At 36.3% G+C, this 23,573-nt stretch overlaps 1 protein-coding gene across 2 annotated transcripts in view; it reads right to left on the reverse strand.

The window, feature by feature from the left end:
* Positions 1–23,573, reverse strand: part of LOC115256380 (octopamine receptor 2) — a 242,856-nt gene that overhangs the window by 67,672 nt on the left and 151,611 nt on the right. For both annotated transcript variants that reach the window (XR_003892593.2, XM_029854770.2), the window contains exon 5: positions 4,812–5,146. Coding sequence is in view for 1 of the 2 variants with exons in the window: in XM_029854770.2 (XP_029710630.1) it covers positions 4,812–5,146 (335 nt within the window). In the remaining variant the exon portion in view is untranslated. The remainder of the gene's footprint in view (positions 1–4,811; positions 5,147–23,573) is intronic.

Below are 23,573 nucleotides of genomic sequence, written 5' to 3' on the forward strand. Positions count from 1 at the left end.
TCCTTTCACTCGCCAGTTTGCTTTTTTTGATGCATTTATACTTACAAATATTAGGGAGACTCTACTGTGCCAATTGTCGTGACCGCTGCGGCTATTCTTACAGCCACAACACCGACCGCAGAGAGGAAACTCTTTAAAACCTCTCTGTGGTGGACTGCTGTGTACTGCAAATGCCATTGCTGTTGCCTTTTGGTGCGTCCGTTCGTATCCACTATCGTCTATCAACTGAACTGAATCCACGATGCGCAGCTCTTTTTGTATGTTCGCTTTTGTTGTTCATTCTAGCTTTCCACTGAGTCGGCCAATCAGAAGGCGCATATTTTTCGCTTCAATCATTCTCTTCTCTTTCTCTATTACTACACCACAGTACAACCTTGAGCGACCAAAACTACCGGATGTCGCCTCAGCATACTCGCAGAATCTCGAGGCCACTTTGCCCGACGAGGGCGAGCTCGATGAGGCCCCTCTAGATGACTGCTGGAGTACAGTGAAAGCAGCCATCAACGACGCAGCCGAGAGCACCATCGGGTACGTGGAACGGAATTGACGGAACGACAGGTACGACGAAGAATGCATAACGGTTTTGAAGGAGAAGAACGCAGCGCGGGCGGTAATGCTGCAGCAAGGGACCCGACAGAACGTGGAACTTTAAAAACAGAAGCGGAAACAGCAGACTCGCCCCTTTCGGGAGAAATAGCGCCGCCTGGAAGAAGCGGAGTGCAAAGAAATGGAACTGCTGGGCCGTTCCCAAGAAACACGGAAGTTCTTCCAGAAGCTCATCGCATCCCGCAACGGCTTCGTGTCAAGAGCCGAAATGTGCAGGAATAAGGACGGTTGCCTCAACGGACGGAAGTGAGGTGATCGAAAGGTGGAAGCAGCGCTCCGATCAGCACCTGAATGGCGTGGAGAATATAGGCACGGAGGACCACGGCAACGGAGGAAACGACGACACCAGTGCAGCGGAGGACGGAAATGAACCAACTCCCACGCTGAGGGAAGTTAAGGATGCAATTCATCAGCTCAAAACAAACAAAGCAGCTGGTAAGGATGGGGTCGCAGCTGAACTCATCAAGATGGGCCCAGAAAAGATGGCCCCATTCACAAGAAAGGTGACCATTTGGAATGTGAGAACTTCAGAGCGATACCAGGTTCCAACGCATCACATGTTCATCGACTTCAAAGCGGCATACGACAGTATCGACCGCGCAGAGCTATGCAGAATCATGGACGAAAACGGCTTCCCTGGGCAGCTGACTAGACTGATTAGAGCAACGATGGACGGTGTGCAAAACTGCGTAAGGGTTTCGGGTGAACTATCCAGTTCATTTGAATCTCTTGAGATCCGTAAACCGTTAGAAGTGAAGTAGTACTTGGTTTGAAAGAATAACGTGTTGCTTGATCGAAGGTTTTATTGGGAATGACAAGTAAAAGACTAGGTGGTGCGAATAGAAACGGTTTTATTTTTCAAGCTAGCTAACACACACCTACACACTCCCGGCACACAGCTGGTAAACACGCACGAGCGTTCAATTTTCTTGCAACCACCTCTCTCAGCGCAGTTGTCAAACACGCCGTCGCGACGCTGTTCGGAAATGGTAAACATGATCAATCCACCATTATTCCGATTTTGTTCTCGTGTTCAAAGTTTATTATTTTCCATTCGCGATGGAAATTTTGATGGATAGTTGTTACAAAATTAGCTAAAATAGGCTCAAAACTATGTTTATCCTTCTCCTCGCTTTTCAACGGCTTGACAGCGGCAAATGGAGATATCGTGACAACAGTTTTGATTATATCCGCAGCACCTAGATAACAATACTCTTCAATCAATCACACAGGTTCAACAAGGTTTAACATAACCTCCAGCTTCAATGTTTGGCTCCCGATGTTTGGCTCCCGATGAGAGAGTATATTGAGTCAGTCCGCGACACTCAGGTAAAAGAAACCTTCTTAACTCTACTTTAAAACTATGCGTTGCTGTGATCCAATTGCTAGGTTCACAACAGAATCTCGCCAGGGACTGCAACAAGGTGATGGACTCTCATGCCTGTCGTGAATTCAAACGCCCGACAACGCCGAATTTTCACCGATGCGGAGCACTTTGCGGAGCGGGACACGGACACGTCCGTTCGTCTCCAAATCCGTCAAAAGAAGACCGAGGAAGTCTAAACGAAGCAAGCCCGCAACTTTGCTACTTCGTAGATCTCTTTGTTTTCAGCGCATCTGTCATTCTCTGGTTTATTATGTCGACCAATGTCGACAATCAGTGTTGACAAATGCACTGGGAGGAAACAACAACCTCAAACCAAATAATTTATTCGTTTGTATTTTACACATAGTTTTGATCATTACTTTACTACTGCGTTATATATACTACATTCTCCTCCTCCTCTACTCTTCTTAGACATAAGATTGATGCAATTATTGGGTTTACTTCTGTAGTAACAGTTTACGTGTATGGATGAAAAAAAAATACACTACTATTTCATTCTCTTAAAAATTTCCAACTTCTCCAAAAATCTCATCTTGAATCAACAAAAAAAAACAAATATGGTTCACACCAATCCGACCAATATTCAAACCAATTCAACTTCAAAGTGATAACAAATCCGGTCCAAATGCAAGCCAACTTTTATTCATTTCAAATCTCGTTGAAATTCAATCGAATTCTAACCCATATTCAATCCAAACGTGAAGCCAATTTCAATTCAAATACAAATCAATCCAAACTAAATTTAAGTTTAACACAACTCAAACAAATTCCTTTCGAAATCCATTCCACTTACAATTCAAATAACACTCAAACATATTTCAAATTTAATCCACATTCAATTCAGATTTAGTTAAAATTCAATTCAAATCTGATCCAAATCTAATTCGAAATTAAATTCAATCCCAATATAAACAAATTACAATCCAAAATTTCAAATCTACAATCTAATTCACATCCAGTCCGCTTTCTATTTTTATCCAACATAAATCCAATCCAGTCCGAATACAATCCTGACTAAATTGAAACTTTTATCCAAATCTAGATCAACTCCAAGTAAATTTCCATCTAATCAACTTTCAATCCAAACCCAATCCTTTTTCAAACCAAATACTAAAAAAATCCATAACTAATCTAACCGAAATCTTATTCACATTCAATTCTAGTCCAATTCAATACAAATCAAATTAAAATTCGAGAGACGAACCAGCCAAGGCTGAAAGTCTCTATAATATAGATAAATCAATTAAATCAAAATTCTTTTCAAATCGAAATCCAAGTCAATTCTAATCTGAATTTCATCCAAATATATGTCAACCCAATTCAAATCCGGTCCGCTTTCAATCTATTTCAATTTAAATCTAAATCAAGCCATATCGTCTTTCAATTCGGCTCGATGCGAATTCAATCCCAACCAAAATTGTTTTTTTCCAATCAAAATTTAAATCCAAGTCAATTTCAATGCAACCTACTTTCAAGCCAAATCCAATCAACTTTCAATCCTAATACTTATCAAATCCAATCCAAATCTTATTCACATTAATTTGAATACAACTCAATCCAAATTCAATCCAAATCAAATTTTTGAATCAAATCGAATTCCTTCAGATCCTTGTTAACCCAATTCAAACCCGGTCCGCTTTCAATCCATATCCACTCAAATCTAATCTAGTCAAAAATCCCAATTTTATTTAAATTACTCTTATTCTTAGTTCAACCTTTATCGATTACAATGTATTTTTTTTATTTCTCTTCCCCGGTGTCATTTTTCTCTTCATTTTCTTTTCTAGTTCGATCCCTTTGTTTCAGAAAAAAAGTTTATCAATTTTTTTCCCCCGGCGTCCACTGCACCGGTCAAGCTCATCTTCATTTACCCTTGCTAGGCGTCCTCTCACACCTGCGAAAACAACATTTTTTTTTGCTAGGTGTCCTCCCGCACCTGCGACACTATCTCTTTTTTTTCTGCACGGTGTCCTCTCGCACCGGCTAACACAATCTTTTCTTTTGGTAGGCGTCCTCCCGCACCTGCGAAACATTTTTTTTTTATTTTGCACGGCGTCCTCTCGCACCGGCAAATACAATTTCTTCTTGTTCTTTGTTAGGCATCCTCCCGCACCTGTGAAACCATCTTTTCTTTTACTCGATGTCCTCTCACACCTGCAAAAACATTGTTTTTCTTGATGTCCTCTCTGACTTACGGAGGCGTGTTTTCCTTTGCACGGCGTCCTCCCGCACCGGCCAACACTGTAAAATTTTTTTGCTCTCGCACCGCCGAAATCACCTGTTCACTTTTACGCCACTTTCCACTGTTTAGGTCCACTATTTTCCATGATTTGCAGCCAGCCGGATCTTTTTATTCTTGAATGGGGTATTTAATCAGCAATACTTACTAAATCCTGGGATGACTACGCCATTGTCGTGAATTCAAACGCCCGACAACGCCGAATTTTCACCGATGCGGAGCACTTTGCGGAGCGTGACATGGACACGTCCGTTCGTCTCCAAATCCGTCAAAAGAAGACCGAGGAAGTCTAAACGAAGCAAGCCCGAAACTTTGCTTCTTCGTAGATCTCTTTGTTTTCAGCGCATCTGTCATTCTCTGGTTTATTATGTCGACCAATGTCGACAATCAGTGTTGACAAATGCACTGGGAGGAAACAACAACCTCAAACCAAATAATTTATTCGTTTGTATTTTACGCATAGTTTTGATCATTACTTTACTACTGCGTTATATATACTACAGCATTGAGGAAGTTTTTTACTCTGGTAGATTGAAAACCCCAAAAACATCGCACCACCGCCGACCACCCCGTACTTACCTCCATGAAGTGCTTCAGCATTCCAAATCTGGTCCGACAACGCTGCTTGCCAGCAGTGGACGTACTTCCTCCGCTGGTGTCCGGTGGTCCCCGACCGTAGTGCAGCCCATTATTGGCAGCGGTACCGTAGCTGGAGCAGAAGTAATTGTTGTTGTTGTTGAAGCTTGGGCCACCGGAGTTGACTGGAGTACGCTTGGTTGACGTCGTTGGTGCGGATCCAGCCGTGGACGGCGACGACGACAGTAGATAGTAACTGTTGTCCTGCGCTCGAGACGGGAGAATTTTATTTGTTGAAAGCGCATCCAGTGAGATGGATGTCGCGTTGGTGATTTGCACTGGGAAGAAAGAAGAATGTTGAGGGAGAGTTGAGTGTAAACTGGGTTTGGAATTTCATTAAAATATACACTAGACTGGGTCAACAAAGTCGATTTTTCGGAACAAAGCTTTTTCGATTCCTTTTAGCGTCCAAAACAACTGTGCAAAATTTGGGAGCGATTGGTTGCTTCCCCGTATTCCGCATTGTGATTGAAATTTGTATGGAATTTAGTATGGGAAAACGTGTTTTTTTGCATTTTTCTCATAAATTGAAATTTTTTGTCCGAACCGATACACCTAATGACGTTAAAGTATAGCCTATGATATGCCGAAAAACTTTGCCGAAGACCGCAAAGTGATCCGACACTTGTGAAAAAAGTTATAACGTACAGATTGCCCGGTGGTGCTTAACATTTAACATGTAAAGGAATAACATCAATAATAAAATCTCAATTTTTGGCCTAAGTTACCAGCCGAATAACTTTTTTCACAAGCGTCGGATCACTTTGTGGTCTTCGGCAAAGTTTTTCGGCATATCCTAGGCTAGACTTTAACGTCATTAGTTACATGGTATTGGACAAAAGAATTCAATTTATGAGTAAAATGCAAAAAAGTACGTTTTTCCATACTAACTGCCATACAAATTTCAATCGCAATGCGGAATACGGGGACGCAACCAATCGCTCCCAAATTTTGCACAGTTGTTTTGGACGCTAATATAGATTGAAAAAGCTTTGTTCCGGGTTGATACGATCAAATTTAAAGTTTCTCCATACAACGTTGACCCACTCTAATATACACATTTGTAGTATAATAAGGGGTGAATTGTATCAGCATTGCAAATAAAAAGTATAAATCGTTTTTTGACTATCTCGTACACTAAGTGGTCAGACCGGTCCATCTGTTTGTTTTTTAATTATTATTATTATTATTTACTAGCTGTCCCGCCAAACTTTGTCTTGCCAATCTTGTGTTGTTTTGACAGTTTTTGTGCTCATTTAAGCAACGCACTCTAGATTGGTTTAATGCATACTTAAATTTTCGAAAATTTTCAAGAGTAACATTTGAAGAGGGCCTAACTTTTTTTCGAAGAATTTTTTAAAATCGATGTAACTCAAAAATGACAAGACCTATATAAAAGTGTTGTATTGGGGACTTTTAGGGGATTGTCCAAGCTTTCATGAAAAAAATAATATTTAAAACAAAAATCACGGTGTGTTGTGTAGAACAACTTTATAATACGCAAAACCACGTTCTTGAAATAAATAATTAATACTTTAGTGAAAAGCTACATAATGACAGTGTGTGTTTTCCTTTCATGTATTTGACTATGTATCTGTTCATCATTTGAAAAACAAGTTTTCACAGTACCGCCATCATAATGACTCAAGGTGTTTAGAATTAAAAATTTTTCATGTATTATTATATTAAAAATATAGATATTTTATTGGACTTTTACTACTAAGCTTAGTATTTTAGAATGCGTTTGATAGTTTTGCTATTATTTGAAAACCATTCAACATATTTAAATGAAATTTTCACACAGTCATCTACGCATACTACTTCGAAACGCCTAAAAATCGTATGGTTCTATCTTCAAAGACAAAAAAGTTGTGACTATTTGTAGGAGATGCAATAATTTACAATATGCGCTATTAACAGTTTTTGCATGAAAAACCTTCGAAAAAAAGTTTTGTTCTAAACCCCCCGATGGATGTTTTCCACCGACCCAGCAAATTGAAGGGAATGGCCCAAAGTATCACTGGGCAAAATTTCAGACTTACTTATTTTTTTGTTTTAAAGTTGCTCTATAAACACACCGTGTAAAATTACACGCTAAAAATATAATTTCAAAATTAAAAGTCAATTTACAGAAAAAGCCCACTTTTTTTTTGTTTTGAAATTTTTTCCCAAGAAAGACAATATAGTTACCTAACTTTCCTCCATACATCACAAGATGGGCACTTTTAAGGAAAAAATAGTTTTTCTATATATATATATATGCCTAGAATGTTTGGTAATAATTTGTACCTTGTTTGACACAGATTATATTAACCTTAGGTATGTATGAGGGAACAATATTTTTGTACCCATAGGTATAAATATAGATATAAATAAATATTTACCTACATCATATTTAAGTTTGATATAACAACAACAATTCTTATAGTCGCTTAATGATGAAACAACGTATATCTGTGAGTCGTGTCGTGGACTGTTAGTGCATAATAGGGCTCCTCCTATTAAAAAGAGGCGGTCGGATGGAAACAAATTAGCTCAAGGTTATCACCTTGAGGACTCTCAACCCTCAACAAGTTATCAGGAATCTAGAAATCGTGGTAATGAAATCCATGACTCACAACCATCTACAAGTCATCATGCTGATGATATACTAGGTAAATTATCATTACTTGCTCATTTGAATATTTATCTACAATATTGAAATGCATAATATTAAATGCATATATATATTTTTTTTTATTTTCCAGAAACGGTACCATCTCTAGAATCAGTTCCTTCAGCGGATCAATTGAAAGGGCCATATAATGTGGAAACATTTAATTCTGTAGTTCAAGTCTTGGACGTATCACCGATTTCATCGAGAAATATGAGGAGTTTGGATTACCGTTTAAAAAATCCATTGAAATTACTAAAGCAGTTCGTAGAAACATATTTGGTATGAACCCAGATGACGCCGATAAAGTGGAAGATTTCGACGAAATGATCATGCAGCTTAGAGATAAATTCAATTCTCCAACTACTAGTGAAAACGATAAAATAAAAGTGCTATCAGTTTTACCCGAGTCGTGGTCAGTAACTAAAATAGTTAGTGAGTTCGATGCAACACATAGTAAAACAAATGAAAAGACTTGTAAAAGAGCAAGGTATTCTTTGCAGTACCGAAGCTAAACGTGGGCGCGGGTTTAGTGATGCTGATAAGCAAATAGTGTTGAATTTTTTTTGACAGTGATGAAATTAGCAGGGCCATGCCTGGATCTAATGACTATGTTTCTGAAATCCGGAATGGTCAGAGAGAACGTATTCAAAAGCGTTTGCTGATGATGTCTCTCAAAGAAACATACATGATTTTTGAAGAAAATTACAAACATGTTAAAATTGGATTTACTTTATTCACACAGCTCAGACCTAAGCATTGTATACTTCTGGATAGTACAGGCACACATAATGTATGTGTTTGTACTATACATGAAAATGTCAAATTGATGACTAATAGTGTAAAATTTGATTCAATTAAAGAAATTACAGACAAAATGCTTTGCAGTAATACTATAAGAACCACAGATTGTTTTTTCCGTACATGTGAAGAATGTATCTCTACAGAAACTATTGCCAGTGAACTAACATCATTATTAGAAGCGAATGATAAAGAATCAGTTTTATTTCAACAATGGCTAACCACTGATCGATGCAATTTGGAAACTAATACTAAGACTATAGACGAGTTTGTTCCGTATTTTGTAGAAAAAGTTGATAAGCTTATAACTCATGATTTCATTTATAAAGAACAATCCTCATTTTTGCGGGATAAAAAAGAATCTATTAAACAGGGTGAAGTATTAACAATTTGTGACTTTTCAGAAAATTATTCATTTATCATTCAAAATTCAGCTCAAGGTTACCATTGGAATAATTCTCAAGCTACCATTCATCCATTTGAAGTGTACTACAGAAAAGAAAATAAGTTGGAAAACTTGAGCTTTATAATAATATCTGAAGTACTTACACGCGATACAACAGCAGTTCAGTTTTTTATATCAAAACTGCTGGATTTCATTAAACAATCGATTGATTTCTCAAAAATTACTTTCATGTCAGATGGAGCAGCAGCTCATTATAACAAAAAAAAAAAAAAAAAATTGCCAGTTTGTGCAGTTTTCGGTCCAAGTATGGATTGGAAGCATAATGGCACTTCTTCGCAACTTCACATGGCAAAGGTCCATGTGACGCTGTTGGAGGTACTCTCAAGCGAATGGCAAAACGAGCAAGTCTTGCTCGAGATTATGGAAACACAATCACAACTCCTCGAGAACTGTATGACTGGGCAGTTAAACAGTCAGATACACATATAACAACATTGAATTTCTGCTTTATTTCAAATGAACAATATGCACAAATGACGGATGAACTTGAAGAACTATACAGTCACGTAAAAACAATATCTGGTACACAAAAATTTCATTCATTTGTGCCAATTTCTGAAAATCAAATTGAAGCGAAGAAGTTTTCGAATTCAAAAGATAATCCAAAAAAGTTTACTTTGTTTCAGATAGACTAAAGATCTAATATTCAAAAAATGTTACAATAGAATGTATAAAAGAAGGATGTATATATTGTAGAAAAGAAAATAATTGAATACACATGTACATTATGTACATATTTCATCAAAACACAAGCGTTTTCATTGATATAAAACCCTAAAAGCAAATTTGTCTTGAGCCCTTTCCAATGTCAAGCACGTTTTCAATGTCAAGCACGTTAAGATATTAAAAAAGTAGTTGAGCCCACTAAGTTTTAATGGATTGTTATTAGGATTCTGGATACATTACTGTACGAGTTAATGCACAACACGCTAAAAAAAAATTAAATGAAAAAGTTTTTTTAGAAAAACTTTTTTTCCTTAAAAGTGCCCATCTTGTGATGTATGGAGGAAAGTTAGGCAACTATATTGTCTTTCTTGGAAAAAAAAAATGCAAAACATAAAAAAGTGGGCTTTTTCTGTAAATTGACTTTTAATTTTAAAAATATATTTTTTAGCGTGTAAAAATGTATTTAGAATTTTTAAAATATTTTTTCATGAAAGCTTGGACAATTCTCTAAATGTCCCCGATACATCACTTTTTTGTACATCTTATCTGTATCATATTGTGAAAAAAACGGTTAAAAAACTTTGACTCTTTTTAAATCAAATGTTAGTCTAGGTTAATTTTGAAAAAAAAAACAAAATATGCAAAGTTGCTTGAAAAGGTAAAGTCTTGAAACCTACAAAATTTCATAACATTCTGAGGGGGTGCTGCCAACCCCGAAGACGAGTTGGTGCGAAATTCGTCAACTATAACATCATTTTTTTTTTCTAAGATCTCGTGATTACTTTCCACGTCGAATCGGAATTCGGTGCACTCTGGTTGCATGATCGCTTGGCTACATTTTCATCTTTTGTTCCGTTGGTTAAATAACTCGGTTGACAACCGCCGCTTCGCAGAATCAGTCTCCGGAGTTACATCCTTTCAGTTCTCGCATTCATTATTGGCAGAGTCGATGTTTTCGTCGTCGTTGTCGTCGTCGTCATCGCCACCGTATTTATCAGGTTCAACCGCTGCTGGTTCAATTGAATCGCACTGCTTCTGCACAACGGCCAAGCTGGATGGTGTATTTTGTTGCTGCTGTTTTGTTCTGGACGCCAGTGGTGGAAAGCATCATGCGCTTGACGTGTTTTTTGGTTCACATCAAACACAATCTTTGCTCACGCGCTCGCGAACCCAATAAGAGAGAGCGGTTCACGATTCCCCGGATCGACGAACCAACACAAAACAAATGTCGAACGAGTGGAATCGCAGTTGGTTCGCCAGAAGGGTCACAATGTAGAACGCTTGGTTTGTTGCCATTTTTTGTACATCTAAAGGTAATTAGTTGGGTGTTTTTTGATTATACTGGTCAGGTACCATACCAATAAATGATATTGACGGAAAAAATACCAACATTTGATTTCATTACAGAAATATCGGCCGCGAACCTCAAAAATAAAAAAGCATCGCGCTTTGAAAAGATGCGATGCACTCGTTGGCGTTCGTATCATACGATCGTGAGCCACAGACGTACACCGAGAAAAATCTATACTTAATAGTTATTGTTGCGTACTTCGTATTTAACATTATTATTTTGTATGATTGTGCCTTTTGGTCATCCTAGAAAATATTGTTGATTTGCAAACTAGTGGATTGGTTTCTAAAATAGCATTTTTGACCATGGGTAAAACTACCAGAAAAGCCAAGCTTGTATGGTATGCTTGAAATATAGCTAAAATATTCTGGAATATTGTATATTTTGTTACTGAAAGATATCTCAGTAACCCAATGTCTAATCGAAATAAAACTTCAGGGCTATTTACAAGGATATTGTAGTTTTCATTTAGCGGTTGACAGACGGCTGAGATATTTATTATAAAGACAATTACACCGTCTTCGACCTTGCGGCCTGAATATTACTAACATATGACAACGGACAACACATATATAACACCCAGTGGCCCAGTGGAGAATTTTCCGTTCGTCGAAAAGTTTTCCCCGACTGGAGCGGGAATCGAACCCACACCCCGAGGCTTACGAGACACCTAAACGACTGACGCCGCTAACCGCTCACGCCACGAAGCCCACTAAATATGATACACTTTGTCAACTCAGGGAACGATAGGCCTTTGTAGTACCGTAAAACGGGGTAACTTTGATAGTTTTTCAACGAATTTTCTCAATATTTTTCCACGTAACAGTATTTTCCCTAGTTTTATATTTTTAAAACAAGTACTGGGGTATCAGTTATCAATTGCAATTGAAAGATCCGGTTATCTTAAATATTTTGGGTGACTTTTAGTTTTTCATATGAGCGAGAATCAGATTTTCATTTTGGGGTCACTTTGATAGTGCCTTGTAAAACACATCAAATCTTAAAAAAATTAACCACAGATTGGAAGCTTAGGAGACGAATTTCGCCCCAAATCGTATTCGGAGTTGGCAGCACCCTCTCAGATTACAATGAAACTTTCTGGGTATGTACACCAAGACTAGATAAGCCACTTTGCATACTTAGTTTCTTCAAAATTTATCTGGACTGACTTTTGAAAAGGGCTAAACTTTTTGTATGGATTTTTTAAAAATGTTTTTAATCATAAAATGACTACTCCTACAAAAAAGTGTTGTATGGGTGATTATCACAAAATAAGTCAAATTTTAAGAAAAAAATCCAAAATGAGCCCTACACTGAAAAAAATCATTTCTAAAAATTCAAAGTTGATTTAAAAAAAAACACCATTTTTGATTTTGATGAAATTTTGTCTCAAGACAGGTAATTATGTTCCCTACAAACCGTCCATACATCACAAGATAGGCACTTTTAAGGAAAAAAAGTTTTTCTAACAAAAACTTTTTCATGTCCAAATTATTATTTTTTCAGTGTCTTTTTTTAAAAACAAACTAAACCAGTGAAGGTTATCTAGTAATCTCAAAATGCAATGAAACTTATTGTGTCATATGCGACAATGCAATGCACCCATATTCACGCAGCAGCACTCTAGAAGTACGAAACAATATACAATTAGAACACGCATTTCATACGTGCTGCTGTAATTTCTACCCAAACGTTTCTACCCCATGTTCTTACCTTATATTAGGTAAGGCTATTTATTAGATTCGAACTACCTAATCGAAAAAAAAAATCAAGAGTTGTACCTAAAGCAAATATGAACAAAACAAGAAAATGAATCGGTATCATTCAACGTGTTACTTCTCTTTGGTTATTAAAGGCAGTTCTGAAAAGTAATGGATCAATCGTATAAATCAAAATTCAACAAATTCAAGTGCAGTGCAAAAATAAACAATCCAAAGTGCAACCGTCAAAATCTACAGGGCATGTCATTAAGATTGATAGATAAAATTCATTCCATGGGATATACACATGAAATCGACGAATCGATGAGTATTTGTGAGTCATGTCGTGGATTGATAAGTCACAACAGAAGCCCGAATACGAAAAAACGCCGATCGGATGGAAATGACGAAACTATGCAACCATCATTTAGTGGGCAGCAACATCATGATGTTCCAGAACCAGAACCGTCAACGAGTGGTCAACAAATCGAACATGAGCTGGGTAAGTAAGCCTTCAACGTGTTAGCTTCTTTTATATAACTCATTTTGCAGCTCGTTGCAAAACTACATTTTTCAGTATTCTTCGTATTTATCCAACCCGGCAAGCCTCGTTGGATAAATGTACTACTTGTGCGAAAAAAAATCATTTTTGCAACTCGTTGCATAAATAACTATCATTAACTTTCCACTGCATTCATTATTATATTGTTAACCTTAACTTTTATCTTACAGATATGGTACCATCTATTCCATCATTGGAGTCAATTCCGTCAACAGATCAACTACAGGGTCCCCATAATATTGAGAAGTTTAATACCATTGCTGAAACATTGAGTTTATCGCCAATCTCATCTAGAAACATGAGAAGTATGGAATATCGCATAAACAAATCATTGCAGATTACGAAAGCAGTTCGAAAAAATATCTTCGGAATAGATTCAACGGATGTTGGCAAAGTGGAGGCGTATGACGAGATAATTATGCAGTTAAAGGATAAGTTCAATCACCCTACAACTGACAGAAGCGAACAGATTAAAATACTGTCTGTACTTCCTAAGTCTTGGTCGGTAAATAAAATCACAAGAGAGTTTAACGCACCAATGTATATGGCGAGGCAGGTGAAGGATCTTGTTTATGAACAGGGTATTCTTTGTACCACCGAAAAAAGAAGGGGGCATGGTATTGATGACGATACAAAACAAGTAGTAAGAGAATTTTTTGATGATAACGATATCAGCAGGCCAATGCCAGGAACAAATGATTTTGTTTCTGAGGTGGAAATGGAAAAAAACAACAAGTTCAAAAACGACTTTTGACGATGTCGCTCAAAGAGGCTTATATGATTTTTGTAGATATGTACAAAATTGTGAATATTGGTTTCATAGTATTTACACAGTTGCGACCAAAGCATTGTATTTTACTTGATTCTACTGGTATACATAATGTATGCATATGTACTATTCATGAAAATGTAAATGTAATGTTCAACAGTATAAGAATTGTGTCACAAGATGAAATAATACAAAAAATGCTTTGCGATATTTCCACCAGAACAGATAATTGCTTTTTCCGTGCTTGTGAAAAGTGTGCTTGTAATGAACACATTGAAGAGGAACTTACATTGATATTAGAATCAAATGACAAAGAAGAGATTATATTTCAGCAGTGGTTGAATACTGATCGCTGTAATTTAGAAACGATTATTAAACCTGTTGATGAATTTGTTCCGTATCTTGTTGATAAAATTGACAAACTTATAACACACGACTTTATTCATAAACAACAATCATCATTTCTCAGAAATAAAAAAGATACATTAAAGGATGATGAAATTCTTGCGATTTGTGATTTCTCTGAAAACTATTCATTCATAATTCAAAACGCTGCTCAAGGATATCATTGGAACAACTCGCAAGCAACAATACACCCATTTGAAATTTACTATATGAAAGATAATAAACTTGTAAATGTTAGCTTCATTATCATATCGGAAGTAATGGCTCACGATACAGTTGCGGTCCAGTTGTTCATCTCAAAAATGATAGATTTTATGAAACAATTAACGAACTTTTCTAAAATTTATTTTATGTCTGATGGGGCAGCATCACAATACAAAAATAAGAAGAACTTTGCTAGTCTATGTAGATTCCAGTCAAAGCATGCATTAAGAGCAGAATGGCATTTTTTTTGCAACGTCCCACGGTAAAGGTCCATGTGATGCCATTGGTGGCACTCTCAAGCGAATGGCAAAGAGAGCAAGTCTTGCTCGAGATTATGGAAATACCATAACAACTCCACGAGAGTTATATAACTGGGCAGTTGTACAGACAGATAAAAATATAACTAAATTAAATTTCTGTTACGTATCCACTGAACAGTACATTAAAATGTCAGAAGATCTCGAAGAAATATATACTAACGCCAAAACAATACCAGGCACTCAGAAATTCCATAGTTTTTTGCCTATTCCTGGCGACAAAGTAAAGGCAAACAGGTATTCTAATTCAGAAGATGAACCAAAAATATTTAGTATGATCGGAAAAAAATAGAAAAGAACATGTTTGAAATTGGCTCTAAGACACATATATATATATTTGAAAAATTCATAATTATAAATAATTGTATATTTAAAAGTGCACTTCAATACATATTGCGATCAAACATTACATTTCCTAAGAAAATACATTTGTAATATTTTCAGTTTTTTATGTATAGGAAAACCCTTCCAAATGATTGAATAAATAACACAAAATCTCCTAGAAAATTGAGTTTCATTGGATTCTGGGATTGTTATGGCCTTCACTGGTTTTATAGTTGATAACAAAATACACCGAAAAAAAAAATCATTCGAACAAGAAAAAGTTTTTGTTAGAAAAACTTTTTTTCCTTAAAAGTGCCTATCTTGTGATGTATGGACGGTTGGTAGGGAACATAATTACCTGTCTTGAGACAAAATTTCATCAAAATCAAAAATGGTGTTTTTTTTAAATCAACTTTGAATTTTCAGAAATGATTTTTTTCAGTGTAGGGCTCATTTTGGATTTTTTTCAGTATTTTTTTCTTAAAATTTGACTTATTTTGTGATAATCACCCATACCTATTTTGTAGGAGTAGTCATTTTTTGATTAAAAACATTTTTAAAAAATCCATAAAAAAAGTTTAGCCCTTTTCAAAAGTCAGTCGAGAAAAATAATTAGAAAAATGAGTATGCAAAGTGGCTTATCTGGGCAAGGTCTACACACCAAGAAAGTTTCGTTGTAATCTGAGAGGGTGCTGCCAACATTTGTTCGAGTTGGCGCGAAATCCGTCAGGAGTATGAACATGATGAGAGATGCCTTGTGGAGTATATCAGATAGAATTTTTATATCAAAACATTGATTTTTACTAAATTCTACATATAAAAAATGAGTTTGTGAAGTACTGAGTGAAAAACACAGTGAATTTAGCTATCGAAAATCATTATCTTTGTTAAAAAATATGTGTTTAATGGTACATCAACATATGATTACATGCTATTGATGATGAGTTTTCTCTTTTTGGGTAGTTTTTGAATGTTTTATTAACAAATTTTGAACAACACGGATTTAACTACATGAAATTACAATGACATTGCATATTTTTAGGCGTTTATTGTATGGAGATTTATGCCCCATTTATCAAAATTGTTTCCATTTCGTAAAAACACACTTCGTTAAGAGATTCAAGGAGAGGTTTAGAATCTACTATGATGGATCTATCGAGAATAAGAGTCCATTCATTGAAAAAAAAATGTTGAAACGAAGTCGTATAGCAGATTGTTTGAAGGGGTTGAAAAATGACAAAAATATCAACAATTTTTATTTTTTGTCCAAAAAGTAGTACATAAACTAGGTTTTTATGAAAATACGTCTAAGATGAACTTTCATATGTATAGAATTGATCCACGTTTGCCTTTTTCTTAACTGATTGAAGGAATCATAGTAACAAGATAAACTGTACAATGCCTGTCACACTACCAAAGTTACCCCGTTTTACGGTAATAATATTAGAGAATAAAATCAGTCTTGTTTTAGCAGTGAAACGAAATAGTTTGTTTTTTTAAACCCTTTCCCGGTCGAGTAACCTATAGTTAATATCCACATAATTGACTTGTGACAGGGTAATGTCAACCAAATTGTTCGCTGGGTTTGAGTTCACAGTTTTATCTACTGGTACTTGTGACCATTCAGACCAGCCATCTAATTATTTATATTTGTTTGAATTCCACGTTCTACAACATTTAGTGATTGACACAGTGGTAGGGTATCTGATTAATGAGCTGCTGGTCGGAAAATCTTAGCTTGGAAACTCCTTTTTCTATATATTTGAAGATGTGAAAATTAAATCGTATATAGTGTCAAACAAAGTTATAGAAAGAAGTTATAGTACATGCCAAATGAATTCGCCTGAAATTGTATAACGAAAAGTGGTTTTCTCAAAATATACGTATATGGCTTCCACATTTGTGCGAATAGAGCATATTTGGTGCATCTTATTCAATGTGTTTTGGACGGACAAAAGTTTACTTAGACGGACAAAAGTTGTAGCAGAGTTGTTGCAGAGTTATATGAATCAATTTGTTGGCTGGGTGGAGCAAAATCACAAAACTCATCGGATTTGTTAAGAAATTTTCTGGGCAACTCAAATTTCACCTTAAAATTTTAAAATTTCTTGAATAATTCAATTTCAAAATGTTGAATTCTGACCAAAATTTCCGAGGGGAGGGGGGAGTCGGTGTGACATAAGAGCAAATCGAAATTTGTGTCAGCCTAATCAGTCGAATAAATTAGCTCTGAAGTACTTGGGACTCATGATTATCGTGTAAAAAGCTCAAAAATAATATATTTACTATATAGATTAACGGCTACGCAGTCTTAGGCTTCAAAAAACGAGTTTTATTATTCACCCGACGTTTCGGCACGGGGATAGTGTCTTCTTCAGGGGTAAAATAAATATTAACGTTTGTGGTCAAATGTTTTGTCTACCTTTAACTGTCTCGTTTTGAGTTGATTTTGGTGCATGACTTCGGGATGAATTAAACAGTCTTTACTATGTTAATCAGTTTTGGCCTTCGTGAGTTATTTTGGCTATTGCAATCTATATTTTATTTATTTATTTATTTGATTTATTATTATCCATGTAGAGTAAGGTGTTTGCCTTATAAATTTCTACATTCGGTGAAGAATAACCACGTTTTTTTTCACAAGAAAAATAAAAAAGATTCATCATAACTTTTAAGTAACTAATAACTAATGTTTTGTTCCTAATTTCCTTCATTGAACCAATCGATGCACTCTTTCCGGAATCTACCGTATGAATTAATTGTTTTAATATCAGCGGAAAGTTGATTCCAAAACTCAATTGCACGAACAAAGAAAGAGTCTCCATAATGTGAGGAGGAATGCTGCGGAAATGTGTAGTTTCTGACTCTTGTACTCCGAAACGAAAGCAATTTATCGGAAAGGTATTTTGGACCATTTTTAGAAATTTTAAACAAACTTAAACAACATCTTAATTTAATAAAATTGTTAAAAGAGCATCCTAGAATTTCGTGTTGTAAATGTGAAACACTAGAGTATCTAGAAACATTATAAGCCCAGCGAATACATGAATTCAATGCCACACGAAGTCTACGAAACGCTATACTTGAAGCATTCATAATCAGCTCAATACCATATAGAAAGTGCGGAAGCAGTAATGATTTTATTAGCTCAATTTTAATTGCTCTGGATACCATACCGCCCGTTAATTTTAAATGACGCAAACCAGAATAAATTTTGCAGCATTGATTGTTTATATGAGAGTCCCACTCTAGATTTGACTGGAAAACTACACCAAGATTAGAAGCCTTAACAACATAGTCTAATTTATCATTTTGAACAAAAATATCTGGTAATGATTGAGGTCCACCACGTCGATTGAAGTACATGACTTTAGTTTTTGTAGTATTGATCGGCAGGAGATTACTGCTGGACCAATCGACCACATTTCGCAAATCAATATTTATAAGCCTGGCAACGGTTTCTAAAGAATCAGTCATGGAGCATATGTACAGCTGAACGTCGTCGGCGAAAATATGGATCATACAGTGTTCCAACACCGTAGGAAGATCATTAATAAATAACGAGAATAAGAGAGGTCCAAGAACCGAACCTTGTGGTACACCAGATATAATATGAATTCCGTTCGATAACTCTCCATTTGCACTCACAACTTGAGTGCGACAACTAAGGTAAGACGAAATTAAAGTAACTGCGCTACGTGAAAAGTAAAAATTTTGTGACAGCTTTCTCAGCAACTTAGAATGTGAAACCCGATCAAAAGCCTTCGAGAAATCTATTAGAAGAAGTAAAGCTACTCCTTTTTTGTCAATGACTCGGTGAATATCGTCATGCACTTTTAAAAGTGCTGTAGTAGTACTGTGACCGGATCGGAATCCAGATTGGTAAGGAGTTAATAATTTGTATCTAGTTATAAACATTTGTATTTGATTCTTTGCTATCCTCTCGAAGACTTTTGATAACGAGCACAGTATACTTATTGGTCGGAGGTTGCTCAAATCAGATGATCTGGGTTTTTTACGAATTGGTATTATCTTAGCTGTTTTCCAGGAAGAGGGGAAATTTGAAGACCTAAAAATTACATTGAAAATATAGGTTATCTGAGTAATCACACTAGGTAGTATCAGCTTAATGAATTTTAAAGGTATTCCGTCTAATCCAACGGCATTAGAAGTAATCGAGCTAAGAGCAATAACGACATCAGATTCATCACAGACTCGAAAATGAAATCCGTCTGCATTAGCGGGTGGAATTGACGGATATTCAGTAACTTCGGTAAAGTTTTCCCCGAAGAACTCGTTAATTTCGTTAGCCGTGTGAGAAAATTCTATGTTATCATTTTTATTAGATTTAATATTGATTTGTTTCAATTTATTCCAGAGCTGCTTGCTAGAGTTTGTTCCTAAAAGCGTTGATGATAACTTATCACGTTTTGCCTTATTTATCAGCTGGGTAACGCGATTACGAAGTCGTTTAAATTGAGCAAAGTGATGCTCACTTTGAGTTTGACGCCAAGTACTATAAGCAAGATCTCTTTCGACCATCGCAAAACGAATCTCATTATTAAACCATACAGCATCACGTTTAGGGCGGCAGATTCGTTCCGGAACGAAGGCTTCATAAAGTTCGAAAATATGCAAGTTGAAAAAATCTAATGCGAGGTCGGAGTTATTTATGGTATACAATTGATCCCAATCAATGGATTCCAGAGCCGATTGCAACTGAGGATAGTCAATGCGACTATAGTCTCTGTAGCAGCGATGACCGCTATTACTATTAGAGCGTGAAAAATTTAGTGATGCAAAAATTATATCATGTTTAGAAAAACCAGCGGCCGAAACTTGATTAAATTTAACTATCAGTTCCTTACTATTTGCTAACAGAAGATCAATCAACGAGCTTCCGTCAGAATGGAAATGGGTCGGTACTTCATTAAGACACTCCAAACCAAAGCTTTCTATCGTATTTTTAAAACGTGTAGTTTTTGGACAAAACTTTAATAAGTCAGTATTGAAATCACCAGTGAGTATTGTGCTAGTATAGTTTAGAGACAACTCTGAAAGTTTCTCTTCTAACATGGAAGAACAGTCTGAATCGGGAGGAGAATAGAAAGTTCCGACCAGAAACTTATCGTCATTGATACGCACTTCTACAAATAGATACTCAGTGCGATCCATTGGAATAGGGTCAGCGTACAAATCTGGCGCAGCAATAATCTTACAATTAAGATCGGACTTATAATAAACACATAATCCGCCACCTCTGCCATATTTGCGATCGTTTCGAAGTAATTTGTAGCCATCCATTGAAATTATGTTATCCGAAACGCTATCCGTTAACCATGTTTCACTTAAACAAATCAAGTCAAGTTTGCTACCAATAAATACATTTTTAAACTCTTCAAACTTAGAAAGTTGGCGAGCACATAAGCTTTGAATATTCAAGTGGCAAATATTTATTTTATTCTCGAGTAAAGCAGCATTCATAACAGCACGAGGAATTATGGAGAAACTTTCATTTGGACGTGCAAGAGGATTGAACAAATCAACCGCCATCAAAAATGAGCATATTAATGCAGCAGCATAGAGGCATCAACTGGTAAAACAATGAGGAAATAGGAACTAAACTAAACTTCATGAAATAATACATATACATTTTCATCTACATCTACAAGTGGTTATTCGATTTGTGGATTGATTGAAGTTCTCATTCAGTGGCACCGCAGCAGTTAGCCACCCCAACAGCAACAGCAAGCAACAACAATAGCAGGAACAGCAGCAGCAAAAGAAGCTTCCTCGTCCATCCATGTTAGGTAAACTTTTAGGAAGGAAGGAATCAAGGAGAACTAGGGATCTGAAACAATGGAAGAAGTGAAGGAACAAGAAAAGCTATAAGGAAAGGTTGTTTTTTTTTATTTAGACTTTCAGGAGCGGAGGGAATCATGGAGATTCTGAAGGAAGGGGTTCATGGAAAATAAGGTAGGAAAATGAAAATACAAGGAAAGGTAAAGATCATTATCCAAAGGATTGTAATTGATCCGGCGAATTGACGGGTTGTGCCGGGGAATCCGGCTTGGATTTGACAAAGATGACTCCATCCTTAGTGAACACGCTGGAAACCTTCCCTTCCTTCTTCAGTTTGATAGCTGCACCCTTGACACGTCTTGCAGAATCAGTGAGGTTTTCATTCAAGAAAATTCTTCTATCGACGCCAAATCCAAGAGTAAGTAGGTTGAGATTCCTTGTCGAAAGATAGCGATGGAAAAACTCGTCTCTCGATGCTTTGAAGGCAAACTGCATCAGGATTGGTGGTGTTGTTCCAGGAGCAATTGGCGTTCGTGCCAACCGCTTAGTGAAGACCAAGGGAACATTTTCATCTGTGTATCCAACGGCAAGTGCTACCTTGTGCAGGAACTCATCCGTTGATTCAGAGACAGTGTAGGGCACTCCAGTCAGCAACAGGTCACGGGATTTTTCCTGTCTCCTAATAGCTTCCCGGTTTTCATTTACATCTCGTTGTGTAACCGTGAATGAGTCCTTCAGATCTCGGAATTGTTGAACACAATCAGCCTTCAGTGCCTTCACGTCAGTTCGTAGAGTGGTTATCTCGTTCACCAATGTGCTGTTGAATCCGTCAATCTTCTGTTCAATTTTCACATTTCCTTCTTCGATCATTAGCCTCATCCGATCGAAAAGATCATCAATGGACAGCGGCTGGTCCGTAGATTTGTGCAGATCATCCTTCGATCCTCTCTCGGATTTGTTTTGATTCGATGAAAGTAGTGTTTGTGACTCTTTGCCCATCTTGGAAGCAGTAGTGCGAGTTGTTCTGTTTGTGTTCATTCGAGTGAGTGCCTTCACAATGGAGAGGTAAAACGCTTTGTAGATGAACCCAAACGTTGTTCCAATTCAATATGGCACCGGCAAGAGTTAATTTCGGCCGACGATTTGTAACTATTTTAGCACAGTTTTCCGAAAACAAACTCCTCTACCTTCACCAACGCACGATAGATGGACTAATAAAGAAACAATCACTGCTATATCATACCGGGATGGGGCGTATTACGTAGTAAAAACTTCAATTTCCACGTACAACAACAACTCACTCGCTGTATCTGAGCATCCCTTCAGAAACTGCAAGATTTTTCAAAAATATTTTTGTCCGGTTCTGGCATTTTTTTTTTCTACAAGTTTATAGATTCGAAGCTTATTTAGTTTATTGAAAAGTATACACTTTATATGAGGACAAGGAAGTATTTGTTATTGAAAAATAATTTCCCTTAGACTGGCCAAACCCGGGGCCCGTGCCATAATGATACATTTTTACATGTTTCACTAACATGATTTTAGAGAAACTGCGATACAATTTTCGAGCATTCTAAGAAGAGAATGTAGTATTTAAATGATATTGAATGATCCTCAATTCAACCTAGAGCCAGTTGCATTATTAGTTGTACCTCATGTAAGAAAGCAAGCAAACATAATAATAAAAAAATGGAATTTATTGAAATTACTCCCAAGTACTAAAGATATCTCGGTAACCGAATGTCCAATACAAATAAGAATCAAGAGCGTTCTACAAGGAAGTGATAGCTTTCATTTGGTGCAAAGAGAACTCAAATTGGTTAACAGATGTCTGAGACATTTATTATGATATACTTTTACTTTGTTATAAATGTCTCAAAAAGTTAGCTTGTATTATTGCCAAATACTCTACGGAAGATATCTTAGTAACCAAATATTCAAATGAAATAAAATTGAATAGCGTTCTACTAGGATGTTGTAGCTTTTATTTGGTGCTAAGAGAAATCAAATCGGTTGACTGACGGTTGAGCAATTTATTATAATACACTTTGTCAAAAATCTCAAATAGTTGAGTTGAATAAGTCTCAAGTACTCTTCGTAAGATATCTCTGTAACAAAATGTCCAATCTTAATAGAATTGAAAAGGATTCTACAAGAATGCTGTTGCTTTCATTTGGTGCTAAGAAATTCCAAAACAGTTGACAGACGGCTGAGAATTTTTTTATGATACAATTGATCAAAAATCTCTCAAAAAGTTAAGTTGTATTACTCCCAAGTACTCTTTGAAAGATATCTTAGTTATCGATCGTCCAATCGAAATAAAATTGAATAGGGTTCTACTAGGATGTCGTAGCTTTCATTTGGTGCTAAGAGAAATAAAATCGGTTGACTGACGGCTGAGATTTTTTTAATGATACAAAAAGTTGAGTTTTATGCAACTCTCAAATACTCTTCGAAAGATATTTCAGTAACCGAATGTCCAATCTTATTAAAATTTGATAGGGTTTAACTAGGATATAGTAGCTTTTATTTGACGGTAAGAGAACCCAAATCGGCTGATGGACGGTTCAGAAATTTATCATGATTTTGACCTTGTCAAAAATCTCTGAAATTGTTAAGAAGTGCTACTCCCAAGTACTCTATGAAAGTTATCTCGGTAACCAAATGTCCAATCGAAATAAAATT

This window comes from Aedes albopictus, chromosome 1 (assembly GCF_035046485.1).
Source record: "Aedes albopictus strain Foshan chromosome 1, AalbF5, whole genome shotgun sequence".
Lineage (NCBI taxonomy): Eukaryota > Metazoa > Arthropoda > Insecta > Diptera > Culicidae > Aedes > Aedes albopictus.